Raw genomic sequence first — 16,236 nt, 5'->3', positions numbered from 1 at the left:
TTACCCTCCAGGGCTAAGTGCAAGTGCAGGTAAAAGCAGGTGAGCGTGAGGGAGGGATGCAGGAAAACAAAACATATCAATATTAATGCAAAACCAATAAATTCATGCAGACTCAAATCCAGACATCGCATTGAGTCATGGGATTTAAAAGGGCCGAGGGTTCGAGTCTTATTATAAGGTGCGGGTCACTTGGGTGTGGGGTTTAACTCTATTCAAAGCAAACAGAAGAAAGCCGAGGTGTCTGTTAGTTCAGCTTGTGTTCAGGGAAAAGACTCGGATCTGTTGAATTATTAAAGCTTTACTTCTCTTATGAGCCACAGGAATGAATGAACACTTTACAAAAACATCTGTATGTTACGGCAAACTTTAACACTATACTATCTGAAATTATAAAGACCAAAAATGTATTTGAAAGAAATGATAATAAAAACTATTAAGTAAACATGTATAAAGACAGTAGCGCTGCATAACGATTAATCACAACTAATGGTTTGCAGAATAAAAGTTTTTGTTTACATCATATATATGTGTGTACTGTGTTTATAAATACAAACACATGCATGTATATATTAAAGAAATATTTACGTGTCTATTTACATTTTTATATTTTTATATAGATTGTTTTTGTGTGTGTGTGTGTGTGTGTGTGTGTGTAAGGCAACATGCAAACAGATGAGCCAGTCAATGCATGCTGCACTAGTGTGAGGGGTTACTACATAGCATTCACTTCTGATGCTGTTAAAAACAAACATGCTTGATCAATGGTACCTTTACACCCTCATTGTAATTTTCCACTGGATTGATGCTGGTCAGGTGACTTTGAGCTCCTGGACGAGGAGGTTTCTTTGGAGGTGCTACATGTTCTGTTCAAAACAAGATGAATATTGTTACTCCATTTTAATTTCTGTCATCTCACCTGATTCTCTGATTCAGTATGAGCGATTCATTTGATTCACATAATAAATGAGGAGAGAGGATGTATTTCATGGGCATTGGTCGTACCTGGTTTACCCACTGGCTGGTAAACATGCTGCTTTCCCATCTGAAATAAAGCACAATCACAATGTTTAATAAACATGTTTTCCTCTAGAAATCATTTCCTCTTCCATCGACGTTAAGCAAATCTTTTTAAAAATTGCAAAAAAAAATTAAATAAAGAAATGCGCATTAGGTGCATTTCCATCAAGTTGTTTGAGTGAATGACAGTGGTATTGATAGGGCTGTCACGGATATGAAATTTGGCTGATGGTTAATTGTCTAATAAATTGTGACGATAATGAGGATTAATTGCCTGTTTTAGGGCCTTGATGTTTTTTGTTTGTCTATGAAATAATTTTCACACATTGTTGTGATTATTTAAATCAAATCTTTTGCAAGGTCTACCTGGCAGTAAATATTAACACACATAACACATATTTAAAAGTAATTATTTGATGAATATATCTTTCAAAAACTGAAAAAAAAATCTTTAAATGCTAAAAATTCTTTAAATGCTGTTTTACCATTGTATTAAATGGCTTTGCAACGTATTTTGTTACACTGTCAGTCAACGAGCTGTATTAGATACGGTCTCGTTTATACAGGCACTGCAGCTCCCCCTTGTGTTTTTTAGAGAGATGTGCAATCATTGCGGTGATCTGAAATCATTGCGATGAGGTCAAACAATTGCAATGAGATGATTATTTAATCGTTGTGACAGCCCTAGGTATTGATAACCTAGTTACCAATAGTAAATAAACAAGGCACAGTTAAAAAATGGAGCTAGGACTGCATTTAGTTACGATTTGGGTAAGTTATAAATTTACTAGCAGTGCAGCTTTTAATTGCCAAACTGAATGCTGTGCACACAAAAATAAATGCAGAGTTTTTAGCTTCAAGGACATTACGATGACGTCAAGGCAAAGACAACCACAGCGGAAACGGTTGAATGTTCACTACATCAAAATGTAATCAGCAAATACGTTTCCATCTCCTATTATCTGCATTGACTCTTTTTCACATTAGTCAAAAACCATCTCAAGTAAGTGTAAAAATGTTTTGCGAATTAAGGGATTTTTATTCGTCACTCGTTTTTGATGCAATACTTCAAAATGTGGATAATATCGGGGAGATGGAGTCTCTGCTGCTCCTCAGGGCACTGTGGAATTGTGGGTAGTTTGTGGGAAGCTAAAGATATTCAGACCAAATCCTAAAATGAGCGTGACCCAACTACTCACACAGTTTCACACAGACATCTGTCTCTCTTTCTTCATCGTGTTCTCCTCACTTTTGTAAGTCACTCATCTGATAAATGTAAATGTGTTCAGAAATGTTTCTGTTTTGTTTATTATCCAGAAAATGTTGATGGCACCCAGGATTCAAGCCTGTGGGTGTTTACAGTACCACCAAAATAATCCATGATAGCGCACCTATGATCTCTTTAACAAATGACCCACCCAATCATCTTTAACTATTTTTAATCTCTTTTAGATGATACTGTTTAGAAGAATAAACATAAGCTGTATTACAGACCGCAGTTGTAGTCCATGTGAGAAATATTCACTGTCCTCATTGTAAATCTCCCATTGGGAGAAAACAAAAACAAGCAGGGAATTATGGGAACTCACCAGACCCTGAATAGAGCCGTCCTCCCGCTCAATACTGCTCCGAGAGTTCGGCTCCGGTTTCTAAAAATAAACAAAATTCATTCATTTAATATCAAATGTTTATAATTCAAATAATGCATCAGTCTAAACAGAACAAAATGTTTTTATAAAATAATAATTAAATGAATTTATCTGTTTATTGAATTTATAATTAAAGCAGTTTGTCCTCCAGCATTACAGTTTCAGACATAAATAACATCAACTATCTCTACAAGATATCATCATCATTGTGAATTTACATTCACTGAAGACATTTCCAAGACAAAAGATTTCATAATATTAAAGTGCAAGTACATAAATGTTAGAATTCCCAGATATTCCCAGGTATCCCAAGAGTGTGGGAATCCTGTAGCATATATAAACATAATGTAAAAAATAAAGCCTGTACTTCAACCTCACAAACCACAACAAACTTCATAACTTCTATACCACTGAATCAACAAATAATACACAGAGTTAGGTGATCATCTATCAGTCCTGTAGAAACACATTAAAGCTCTGAACGTTTGGTTACCGGCTTTCCAAAACAGAATTTAAAGAGACGCATCCTCTGCCCCGATCGCCCCAACACTCGTGTCCGAGAGACATCGAGAAACGACTGAGATGTGTGAGTTTCCATAAGACGACTGTAAGATTCACTCAGATTCCTGATAAAAGATGTTTTTTTTTCTCTCTCTCTCTCTTTCTCTCGAGTAACTCCTCCTACACTTCCTTCATTCTCACTGCTTTTAAATAAACAGAATAATAACCTCTGGTATGTGTTGTTCAACATCTTAAACTAATAATTCACAGTTTAGACCGAGGTTATGTTTGGAATGATTTATTCATCTTATTGTGTAAAGGAAGTTGTGCTATATTTACACAATCTGCAGAGGATGTGAATATTTCTGTGTGTATAAAAATAACACAGCAGTGATCTGATACAGAAACATACTGACATCCCAATGATTTCAACACACAGTTTTGTATTAAAGGTGCCAAAGAATGCTTTCTAATAATCTGTTAAATTATTCTCTGATATCTACATAGAATAAAGTTTGTGTCTTTATTAAGTGCAGAAATGATCCAGAGTCAGTTTAAATGTCCATTTACAACTCTAGGATTTGTCTTTATAATGAAATGGTCTATTATTACCTTATTTGAAAGGGTCATGAATAATAATGTTGAGCTCTGCTCTGATTGGCTGTTTCTCCTTCAGTAGCTCTGTGTGTGTGTAAACAGATCTTATGTTTGAGTCTGTATCAGATTTTGAGGAATAATCAATTGTTTGGAGATTGTTATTTGACGTTTCTGAGTGCTAAGTTTGTGTTTTTTTCAGTATGGACCTGCAAAATGTAACTGAACGTCAATAGTAGAACTTCAGCCTAAACGCTAGCATATATAATTAACTAGCATATAGCGCTAACTCAGCAGTCACAACTTTGTTTTTAACATTGTACTTATTTAATGTGTAATTTAATGTTGGTGGTACATCTGGTCTTTTGTATGCATGAGGTTTACATAAGAAGGAGGAAACAATCATGTTTGAGGATCATGATATAGCATTACCATCTACACAACTATTATTATTTATCTATGTCTACATAAATACAGTTTTACATTCTACAGCACCTTAAAATGACACTATAAATGGAAATTAAACAATTCTCAAACCCACCAATAATGTTTTACAGTTAACCAAGAATTATAAAAAATAAAGAGCTGTCATGTGATCACTGCAGCACTGTTGAAACATTTTGATGGGTGTATTTTGACTGTATACAGTATGTTGTGAGCAGTACATCACTGTTTTTCCTGACTTTATCTTTTGAGGAATCTTTCATTTCTTCTTTAATCAGATAAAGATGACAGACAGCAGCATCATGAACTTCACAGGTTTCCTGTGATTCCCACAAAACTTTACTGCCAAATAAAACTAGCGGTCGCCTGGACTCCATCAGAATAGCACATACTGAAGATCTCATTTTTAGCTTGTGGTAAAGATCGCTTCTACATCAAATCTGGTAACTGTCAATTAAACGCCTCTCTTGGTACACAGGAAATTGTTCTCAGCGATATTTCAACCAAATGACTTTTCTTGAACTCTCAAGCTTAAAATATCTCTGAAAATAAACACACACTGCATGAGAGGCGACTCGAAGGTTTGGCAGGGATTTTGAAGGATTGATGGGAAGTTTTATTGAAAGAGGCTCACAGGTGCACAATACAGATTTACTGCTTTGTTTTTAAATCTTTTGCCTGTGGGACGAGATGTCTTTGTTTTGTTCCATTACTTTCTCTGAGTAACACGAATGCCAAACACACCAGCAGTCACACAACAGACTCGATTTATAATGAGCTCAACAGACAAGATGTGACTGAAAGTTAAGATCCTAGAGAGGTAACAAATAGATTTTTTGAGCCATTAATCTATTATACTACTACATTTAAAGGGCACCTATTATGCAAAATACACTTTTTCAAGGTGTCTGGACATAATGTGTGTTGGCACAAAAACCCTACGATGAGAAAAATCCACACGCTCCTTGTTTTTTATTAACCAAAGCAGTCTTTTTGAACATGCCATTTGATTTCCTTAATAATGTGAGGTCACATTGATAAAGCCCCGCCCACTTACAGTCCTACATTACCGCTCTCAGTGAGTTATACACTGTCCACTAGATAATATTGTCACAGACTGTATTAATCAGATCTATTTTAACTGTCTGTTTGTAAGAAAGTGAGGAGCTGTAGCATTAAAACAGTGCATTTTTGCTCCCACACAAATAAAGGCATTTTGGACATCTAGAGAAAGAGAGAGCGAGAGACAGGTGTAATAGGCGTGTCTGACCGTACCAGGAAGCTCTCCTCTTGTTCTAACCATCTCTGATCTTCCTCCATCTGCTGCTGTTGTTTCATAAGCGTTTCCTCGATGAGATGTGCTGGCAGCACTTGACTCCGCCCCAGAGCCGCCCCATCCTGAGACACACATAAAACATCTGAGAAACTCTGCATTCATAAAACGAACAGACTTTAAAGCTGCACAGAAGTAAAGCTCACCTCCAGGTTTGGAGACCAAACAGGAGCGTCTTGTCTGTGATGATTCCAGGCGTCATGAGAATCGAGCACAGAGACTGAAGGTGGAAACGCTGCACCTGATACATGTGTGCCAGGATATCCAGAAACCTTCAGATAAAGTGTGAGAGAAGACATTATGAGACAGATTAACTAACAGCAGCACAAACCATCATTTTGTTAAATAACGACAGTGTAGTTATTTATGCGACTGATCTTATTGCATATGCATATCTAGCAGTTTCCCTTTCAGCCGCTAGGCTTTGTTAGCTGCCGTGGTGCTGAACTCAAGCTCATCAGGTGTTAGTAGATCACCTGCACCTCATCAGCTCTGATTATTTGTGACCCTGAACTCATTTGCGCTGCTCTTAGTAGATTGTGTTGGTCATTATGAAATGTCATGCTTGTGTTATCACACAACGATCATTATGATGATGAAATGGTTTTCATTTTTATTATACATATCATAGTCTCAATATGATCTAAATACTTTTACTGTAGCATGCTACCACAACTGCACTTGAAATACATCAAATATAAACTGAGCAGTGAATAAAAATGCCAGCTGAAGTTTTGGTACCTGGTAATGGTTATGTTGTGGACTTGGGAAATAACCATCACTGGTTCGAGGGCTTGGGTAACCAGGTCTGCTGGGCTGTAAAAATGAAATGTACATGTTTAAAACCCCTCAAAAAGCAAAGCCAATCTTCCCAGTCCAGTGATTTCTAAAGCCGTCATCCATTTAGAGATCATTTATACTTTTTACAGAGAAACTGTACCAATGTCATTTACTTTTACTAAAAGAATGCTTTTAACATCCTGTTAAACTCTGATCTTGACTGATCGACTCAAATATTCCTGGATGATACAGTGTGTCTTAAAAACACATCAACACACTGTCTGAATAACACTGCTGTTCATCTGATTGTAAAATGGGCACACATGAGGTGTTTGGATCCAGTTGTGTTGTTTGGATTTAGTGAAGATCTCACCTTAGGAGGAGCCTCATCTGAATTCCCAGTATCCCAGGATACAGTCACCTGTCTTCTCACCTCCATACGGAAGCGTTCCTCCTGCTGAACCTTCTCCTCTTCCAAGATAGTGCTAGATAGATAGATAGATAGATAGATAGATAGATAGATAGATAGATAGAGAGAGAGAGAGAGAGAGAGAGAGAGAGAGAGAGAGAGAGAGAGAGAGAGAGAGAGATATTCAAATTTAAGGGAAAAGTTCACATAAAAATAAATTTCAGTATCCTTCATTGAATCTCAAGTTGTTTTTATTCTATCTGTAAGGAAGCCCATTTCTCCCACATAAGAAAAAAAAATCATAATTATGAGAATGTCCAAATTATAAGACAAATAGTCAGATTTATGAAATTAAAAGTCAAAATTATGAAATACAAAGTTGAAATTCTGAGATGAAAATTCAAAATTTTAAGATGAAATGTTGAAATTCTGAGATAAAAAAATCAAAATTATGAGATGAAAAGTCCGATTTATAAGATGATAAAAATTATGGCTTTAAAATTCGAAATTCTGAGATAAAACTTAAAAAAATTATGACTTTAAGGTCAAAATTATGAGATAAAAAATTGAAATTATGAGATGAAAATCTAAATTAAAAGATGAAAGTCAGATTTTTGAGATGAAAATTCAGATTTATGAGATAAAAAACTAGAAATTTTGACTTTAATGTCATAATTATGAGATAAAAAGTTGAAATTATAAAATGAAAAATCTAAATTGTGAGATGGAAAGTCAAAATTATAAGATAAATAGTCAGATTTATGATATAAAAAAAAATCTAAATTATGGCTTAAAAATTCGAAATTCTGAGACAAAAGTCAAAATTCTAAAATATAAATTTAGATTTATGAGATAAAAAAACCTTAAAATTATGACTTTAACATCATAATTATGAGATAAAAAGTCATAAATATGAGTTATAATTTTGATAAAAAGTAAAAATTATGAGATAAAAAGTAATAATTTCACATTTTAATTATTAATTTACGAGAGCATGATTTTTTTTCATATGTGGCGGAAATGGGCTTCCATACATGTGATTATCATTGAAAACAATCAGTCAGTCATCCTAAATCCGACTCACTTTACACACCCTTACCTGAGTTGGGTTTTGAGCTCAGTGAAACGCGGGCGTTTGCTGGGGTCATACGCCCAACATTTGGTCATCAGACTGTAGAGGGTGGGTGGGCAGTTGGGTGGCATCGCCAGCCTCTCACCATTCTCTATCCGCCCGATAACATCATTATTCTTTACACCCTGGAAAGGCTTTATTCCAAACATAAGAATCTCCCACATACAGACCCCTGAGAGAAAAACCACACGTCAGACGGATCAGATCAGACAGCACAAATAAACACAAGAGAGGAATGTATCCTGTAAAATTAAACTCTATATTAGATTAAAAACAAAAACTTTTTTACTGAAAAACTGATCTTAAACATTTTTAGCAAACATTTAACACAAAGCACTAACCAAACATCCAGACGTCACTCGCTGAGGTGAAGCGACGGAAGTTTATGGATTCTGGAGCCATCCACTTAATCGGCAGTTTCCCTTTAGATGCTGTAAATACAAACTTCTGCTGAGTGATGAGGTTTTGAGAAACTTTCACTGTCCACCAGAGGGCGTTGAGTCTTTACATTACATTTCTAATGGATCTTGACTATTTAAAGGGACAGTTCACCCAAAAATGAAAATTCTGTCATCATTTTTCCATCCTCATGTTGATCTAAACCTGTATGAGATTCTTTTATTCTAATGAACACAAAATAAGATATTTTGATAAATGATGGTAAGCACACAGCTAATGGCATTGACTTCCATAGTAGAAAAAACAAATATGATGGAAGTCAGTGGTTACAATTAACTGTGTGCTTACCATCATTTATCAAAATATCTTCTTTTGTGTTCTTAAATCTTTAATCTATAGATTTTGTAGATATAATAGATTGTAAGAGAGATGGTAAGACATCAATATGATTTGTTACCCTTATAATATGAACTGTCCTCCATGTATCTGGACAAACCAAAGTCACCCAGTTTCACACAGTCTGTAGAAGACACCAAAACATTCCTGGCAGCAATGTCCCTGTGAAACACGCCAACACAAACATAGTGTCAGATGATCTCCTCTAACACCTATGATCATGAGATGATAAAGGACAGGTGTGTAGATCTGTAGTCATTCTCACCTGTGAACAAAGCGTTTACTCTCCAGATACGCCAGCGCTGTACTCAGCTGATAGGCGAACAGAATCAGCGTGGAGAGGTCCAGGTTGTACTTTCTTACTTGCAGGAATGACCTTAACTAAAAAAAGAAATAATAAAGATTTCTAAACTTTTTTAAATGCATTTACACCGAATGTCTGAAGTGACTCAATTCTGATTTTTCCTCATGTGGCACAGATGGGATTTGACCCACGAACATGTTACCAGAAAAAAACTCATAGTTTACGAGATGGTCAACCGGGTTGTCAAAAAAAAATCAGATACTGGCAACAAATCAGAGCTGGGCATCAAGATTTGTGGTGTAAATGTAAAATGTATTTAATAACCTGATGTGAGCAACGAGTCAAAAATGTTTGCACACCTCTGGTCTAAAACCTTATCCAATCAAAAGATCAATCAAAAATATGTTGATTCATAAGAGCTGTCAAATGCATCAGGTAAATCTCTTACCTCTCCAAGTGTGCACAGCTCCATAATGATCCAGACGGGATTTTCTGTGATTATTCCAATCAGCTTCACGATGTGCGGATGGTCAAACTGCCTCATTGTCACTGTTGAATAAAACAATAACACAACGTCTCGCACCGTTATAGTAGATATTTCACTTCTCTGAAACAATGTGAAATTGTGGTAGCAGTGACTTCCTCATGTTCAACTTCAAAAGATTTTTGATGCTTGAGACTGAATAAAGACACTTCTCAAAACACATCTGAAGTGAATTATACTCACGGGCTTCCTGTAGAAACTTCTCACGCACGCTGTCAGATGTGCAGTTTTTACACGTCTTGATGGCCACAGATAAAGATGGATTCTCCTGTCAGAACAATAAATATTTATCAAACGATACAGCCGTCAACACTAGGCAGATTTAAACACTATTTATTCAACTCCATGCTCACTTGTCTGTATTTATCTAACAACCTTACAGAGTTGTGTTTTACCGCTATAAACATCTAACAGGACACTCTTTACTGGCTAATGTTCACAATAAACAAGATGCTTACCGGACTGACGTAGACGCCTTGGTGGACGTCACCAAACTGTCCCTCACCGATACATCGTCCCAGCTCGATCTTCTCTCGCTGGATTTCATAGTCCTGAGCTATGAGTAAAAACACAAGCAAACCTGAAAAACCTACAAGCATCAATCTACCTGTGAGACCTTGATCATCATGCTAATGGTCCTTCATGTGACCTCAGTTCAGAAGATCCACAGAAGAACAACAACAACATGCTACAAAGCTTCATCACAACATCTATTGATCTAGAATACAACATTCACAATGACAAAACTAAATCAAAAGATATATGATATAAACATTCTACTAAATAAAATATATAATAAAACTAAAAATATAAATGCAAAAAAAAGATCCCCAACTTTGCATGTCAACGGCTACTGCGGGTTTTCTGAAAAGGAAAATAACGTCACCATTTAAAAAAATATATGGAATGACTTTATTTTCTTCATATAAATCATAATTTCTCTTTCAACATTTGGCCGAACTCTGAGGTGGAGTGTTGTGAAAACCTGCATTAGCCTGCGAGTAGGGCTCCATAACGATTAATCGCAACTAATCGATTGCAGAATAAAAGTTTTTGTTTACATCATATATGTGTGAAATGTGTATAATAAGTATGTATATAAACACACACACACGCACGCACATGCATGTGTGATTTTAAGGATTTTTTATAAATTTAGTATTTTTTATATAATATAATTAAATTAATTTAATTTTTATATTTGATTATAATATAATTTCTATGTAAACATAAAAATGTATATATACATATTCATGAAATATTTACATATGTGTGTATTTATATAAACTATTTTTATACACACTACACACACATCTATGAGGCAAACAAAAGCTATTTTGCAACCGATTAGTTGCGATTAATCGTCATGCATCTCTACCTGCAAGACACTGAAGAGAATCAAACACATTCACAGCTCACAAAACTAAACAGAAAGAGAGAAAGAGACAATAACAGACGACTGGAGTTACCTGCGTCCAATCCATAGACTTCAGCTGGTTGTTAAAGAAAAAAAAGATTTTAGAAAAGAATGAAGGAGAAACCTGAAGACGCTGAGAAATAAACATTCACGCTGGTGTCTGGACGCTCAGGGCTGTTGGATTAACTCTCATACTCTTCTCTCTGTGTGTTTATTTAACACATTCAATCATATGAGATGATTCAAAAGAAACAGAAATAAACCACTGGAAATGAGACAGAAATGACAAACTCAGTTTTTGAATGAGAATCTGAATGATTGACAGCTGCTGAGAGGATTGCGAGTCTCTCGTCATCCCAAACCAGTAAGATTTCCTCTTTTCCATAAAACACAAGCAGACACATTTTGTCCATCATTTAAAAACATCACATAAAGATGAAATGAAACTTTCCTTCTGTAGAAGTAAAGATCATCTGCTCTTACATCACCTCAGAAGTCATATCAACATGTTTAACTCTTTCACCGCTATTGATGAGTTTTTACAGCAATCTAAATTTCCACTATTATCCACTAGGTGGTGTCATACCAACTTATAAAACACTGTAGCATCCACTGATCCAAAAACAGTAAAAACTGTGTATGTTTTGATCATCGCTCTGAATCTCATTTTTAACAAAAGTCCTTCACAAAAACGCAATAATCTCAGCTTTTTGCTTAAAATTTGTTTTTTGTTTTTAAGAAACCCACCCATATTTGAGAGGTGATAAAAAGAGAACAAATAAAGGTAGAATGAAAGTTTTTTGTTTGAAAGCAGATGGTATGTTCTTTCATTTGATATATTATATGTTTATATATTTAAAGAAGAACATTTTCTGGAAAGCTGGCTGTCAACTTTAAACAAAAAAATACTGGCAGGGAAAGAGTTAATACATTTTTTAATTTTTAAAAACCTCACGCTTTTAGACCACACAGCTGAATAAATGATTTACATTAAATATAAATCTGTATCTTAAAAGACACAATCATAACAAACAAACTGACCTGAGATCAGTGTTTGTACAGAGTCAGACACTCGTGAGAGTTACAAACTGATCTGCAGGCACTGACTCACACACACATTGTGTATAAATATATGTAGTTTATAAATAGTATATAAATATGTAGTATATAAGTAAAGTTAATAGCATAAAAATATGTAGTACATATAAAGAGGAAATCTCTGCAGTTTTAATCTTCTTTAGCCTGAATATAATCTGAAGTTCAGACAGAAACTCTCCGGTCTGCAGTATGAATCTACATCAGAATATTCCAGAGTCTCAGAGCTGGATACTTTAAATTTCATTTGTCGCCACATCAACAAACTGAGCGAGCCAGACAGGAAAGATACGGTCAGGATTTGGCTCGGAAACCGTTTGAATCTGGAGAGAAACATCTGGATCCCGGGAGAGTTTACAGCGATCACAGACACATACACACTTCATATACGGCATGAATCAAGGGTACTTACTAGACGGCATAGTGTAGGTGTCTTCTTCATCTATGATCTCTGCGTAGTCGTCTGTTTCTGCAGAGAAAAAAGTAGTGGTCAGTGTCACAGACACACACAGGCCAAAAAACGCCCACTCGGTCACTGCACAACCCAAAACACATGTAACCTTACACTAAAGAAACTAGATCCAACCCAAAACACACACACATGCGCACACACAAACACACACAGACGCACACAAACACAGACAGACAGACAGACATACTTCTCTCTTTAAAACTCTCCATACTCAGTCTATGTGGCTTTACAAATCTGTCTGTCTAACTGACCAATGAGAGAGCAGCTCTGACAATCTCCCCAGCCAATCATAAAGCAGCTCTATGTTTGTTCTTAGGAGTCAAGGGGAAGGAAGTTATTTCTTATGAGAAACAGACTGAGTCCCAATTCTTTCTTTTTTTATAGATGTGGTCATGATGGTTATATGACTTCTCTAAATAACTGCACCTTTAAAGAGAGTCACCCAAAAATGAAAACTCTGACATTATTTTTTTCCATAGTAGGAAAACAAATATGATGGAAGTCAATGGGTACCATTAACTGTGTGCTTACCATCATTTATTAAAATATCTTCTTTTGTGTTCATCAAAATATAATAAAAATACAGATTTAAGACAACATGAGTAAATTATGTAATTTTTCGGGTGAACTATCCCTTTAAAGAAGAAAAAAAGGAAGAGAGAGATCGAGAGAGAATGAAAGAGAAAACACAGAAAAACAACCACAACTACAAATCTATGCCAGACTCACACAAGATTGTCTGTCCAAATCACTACACAGCACACACATGACAGACAAACTGTTCACAGGAAATACATAAAGTGATGATGATGATAAGTCATTATTTAGTGTTAGGGTTATAAGTCAAACATTACCATCTCCACTAACATCTTCTGCAGGTCCAATGAGAGCATGCAAAGAGAGAAGAGAAGCAGCGAGGAGATGAAAGAAGAGAGGAGATGAGAGGATACACGAGAGGTTATTTTCTATATAAACAACAGAAGACAGAAGTTCAACATGAATATGAGAGAGTGTTAAAGTGGTTTTGTGACTGTGAGTGAATGTGTTTCTGGTTATTCTGGTTATTTTCTGGCCGTACTGCAGGAATGTTTGGGATAAGATTCAGTTCAGAAGTGAAAGCAGATCTCTCTCTGTTGTTCTACCACAGCATCTGCAAATGGCAAAATCTGTTGATTTTGTTTTGTAACTAGGGATGCACTGAAATTATATTGGCCAAAAATAGCAAAAAAAAAACTAATTTCGGTGTTTGGCCCATCTAGTGAAAATGAGGTCTTTGATATTGTCATCGAAAAGCAACCAACGCAGACTGAGAGGTGTGCACGCTTCATAAATGCAGCAAACATATAGAATACAGCATTACAAGTTTCATTTATCATTTAAAATCAGACATCCTGAACAACATGCAGCATAAGAGAAAGACACAGCGACAATCCTGGGTACTTCATGCTCATGCACGGAGAACGAGAGAAAAAGAGCAACGGCAGTATGTAATAAAAACTTCCTAGAACGAGTAAAGTCCTATTATGACAAACACGCTTATATTTAACAAAAAATAAAACATTTATTAACAAAAGCATTTCGTTAGACAAAAGCGTCATCATCTGTCATACGTTTAGGTACACTTAAAAACTATACCCTGGGATTAAAGCGGAATTGAACCCTAGACATTTTAGCCTGTTATCACAGGTAATTTATGTCCATTATGCATTTTACATGAGAATTTTTTTTTTGCACGATTTCGATTCCTAGATTGATAGTGTGTTGAAGCGGAATTTTCGTAATGGTACTTTGACGTCATCCGGCTGTCGATTCTTGCGGCACCACATGAAGTTGAACAAGCCTAATAACTTCTTTTACCACTCAACCTGCTCTCAAATCAACTCAAGTCTACTTGAAGTTAGCCGGCAGATAAACCCAACCAAAGAGTAACTCTGCTTTAACCTTCTCTGAAGGGGAAATCACCAAAACTCCCTATAAAAGATGACTAGAATGTGCAGTATGTGGATTTAAGGACACCGAATTCCGGCCACCGGGAGTTTTTATTGTTACATCAATGCGACCCTCGAAAATTTGAATATGCAGCCATCTCTTTCGTCAGGAGGATTTCGAGTCCTGCTTTTAGCCCAGTTTTTCTGTGGACTCAGGTAATGTAAAATGGTAAAAATATCTAAAACATCATTTGGCTTAGTTGTTGCTTGTTTTGAGTAAATACGTAGAAAGTTATTATCATGTTGTTATTATTATGAACACAAGCAAAGCAAGCTAATGTTAGCTCATCCTGTTCAGCTGTCAATCACAGAACGTTATCATCTACTGTCAATCATCTCGCCTCAAGACCCGCCCCCATTTAGAACGTTCAGCACAATCAACTACATAAATGTGATGAAATATAGTGTTGGAGCATAATGTTGTTTTAGGGTGGACTTCCGCTTTAAGAGTCGTTTAGGCAGAGTAATGAATTATGTAATTGCATTTAGAAGATGGCCCTAATATCAGTATAGCCAGGACTCTTTTATGTGGTCAAATGTTAATTCAATCAGATAGCTATCCAATCAGAGAAGTGACAGGTGTAAAAAGGCTCTTTAATGTCTGCTTGAATGTAAAAAAAAGTTAAATAAATATAGCAAAAAATTCATTCGGTCGTTTGGTATTCGGCTAAATGTCTCATTTTATTAAGCTGCAGCCAAGATTTTTCCTTTCGGTGCATCCCTATTCGTAACACATTTATTTAGAAAAGAAAGTGATTTGGCTTCTGGCAGAAAATGTGTTTGATTGTCAGGATATGTGAGCCCTGTAATACACCTGCTGTGAATCCATGAGAACACGAGTTAGGTGTGAAATCATGAAGTTAGAGAGGTCAGATTGTACACACACACACACACACACACACACACACACACACACACACACAGGAGAAGAGCAGATACCCTTAGGATGAGACTCGTGGGAACAGAGAACAAACGGCAGGAGAAAGCGACGAGCTTTAGCAGCTTTGCTGGGGGTCTGAAGCTCAAAGTCTTCAGTGAAGAAAACACAGATAGTGGAGCAAAAGTAAAGAAATGAAGAAACACATCCACCCTTCATTGACAAACACATGACAGTCTGTGATGTCCTCAGCATCAATAAACATCACACACAAATACAACCTGTTATTAAAAACTGATGTCAAAATGCTTACAATCTCACAAACTGTTCACTTATTTTTTTTGTGGGATGCTATGATTGGTCTGTTTTCCAGCGGTCTTTTGCATGAACAAGGTTTACATAAGAAGGAGGAAACAATCATGTTTGAGGCTCATGATATATCATTACCATGTACACAACTATTATTATTTATCTATGCCTACATAAATACAGTTTTACTTTATACAGCACTTTTATAAATCTTTTTATCTTACCCTTGTCATTACTGTGATATCTAGTGAGAGGCTGATATTTCAATTTTTTTAATTATCTGCATTGATCAACAAATCCCGCTGGGGACACAGATATAATATAAACACAACTGAAAACATTTTATTTGATCTTACAAACAATCACAAATCAAAATCATGTGACTGGTAGTTCATATTTCTATACATTATGCACTGAAATGTATTTACTTTCATTTGTAAGATTTCTTAAGAGAATATATTTTAAATAAATATTATGCACAATAAAAGTTCATTTAGTTTGACCTATGTTCTCATTTATTGTACTGTATAACCATTGTGTCATATCAGCCACATCAAAAAACCAGTGTCTGTCGAC

General features: G+C 35.7%; 1 protein-coding gene across 7 annotated transcripts in view; it reads right to left on the bottom strand.

Moving 5' to 3' along the window:
• ptk2aa (protein tyrosine kinase 2aa) overlaps window positions 1–16,236 on the bottom strand; it is a 60,506-nt gene that overhangs the window by 3,369 nt on the left and 40,901 nt on the right. For 2 of the 7 annotated variants that reach the window (XM_065284082.1, XM_065284038.2), the window contains 17 exons: window positions 15,414–15,503; window positions 12,427–12,483; window positions 10,972–10,995; window positions 9,961–10,058; window positions 9,686–9,770; window positions 9,407–9,507; window positions 8,920–9,035; window positions 8,716–8,816; window positions 8,201–8,290; window positions 7,827–8,031; window positions 6,692–6,803; window positions 6,280–6,354; window positions 5,685–5,810; window positions 5,481–5,603; window positions 2,607–2,666; window positions 1,003–1,042; window positions 769–863 (listed from right to left, as the gene is read on the bottom strand). In XM_065284082.1, the coding sequence (XP_065140154.1) occupies window positions 769–863; window positions 1,003–1,042; window positions 2,607–2,666; window positions 5,481–5,603; window positions 5,685–5,810; window positions 6,280–6,354; window positions 6,692–6,803; window positions 7,827–8,031; window positions 8,201–8,290; window positions 8,716–8,816; window positions 8,920–9,035; window positions 9,407–9,507; window positions 9,686–9,770; window positions 9,961–10,058; window positions 10,972–10,995; window positions 12,427–12,483; window positions 15,414–15,503 (1,598 nt within the window). Of the gene's footprint in view, window positions 1–768; window positions 864–1,002; window positions 1,043–2,606; window positions 2,667–5,480; window positions 5,604–5,684; window positions 5,811–6,279; window positions 6,355–6,691; window positions 6,804–7,826; window positions 8,032–8,200; window positions 8,291–8,715; window positions 8,817–8,919; window positions 9,036–9,406; window positions 9,508–9,685; window positions 9,771–9,960; window positions 10,059–10,971; window positions 10,996–12,426; window positions 12,484–13,340; window positions 13,359–15,413; window positions 15,504–16,236 lie in introns of all 7 variants that reach the window. The other 5 variants (XM_065284048.2, XM_065284045.2, XM_065284066.2 and 2 more) reach the window with 5 other exon arrangements.

Source organism: Paramisgurnus dabryanus, chromosome 19 (assembly GCF_030506205.2).
Source record: "Paramisgurnus dabryanus chromosome 19, PD_genome_1.1, whole genome shotgun sequence".
Taxonomy (NCBI): domain Eukaryota; kingdom Metazoa; phylum Chordata; class Actinopteri; order Cypriniformes; family Cobitidae; genus Paramisgurnus; species Paramisgurnus dabryanus.
This window is presented reverse-complemented; position numbering and strand designations above follow the sequence as displayed.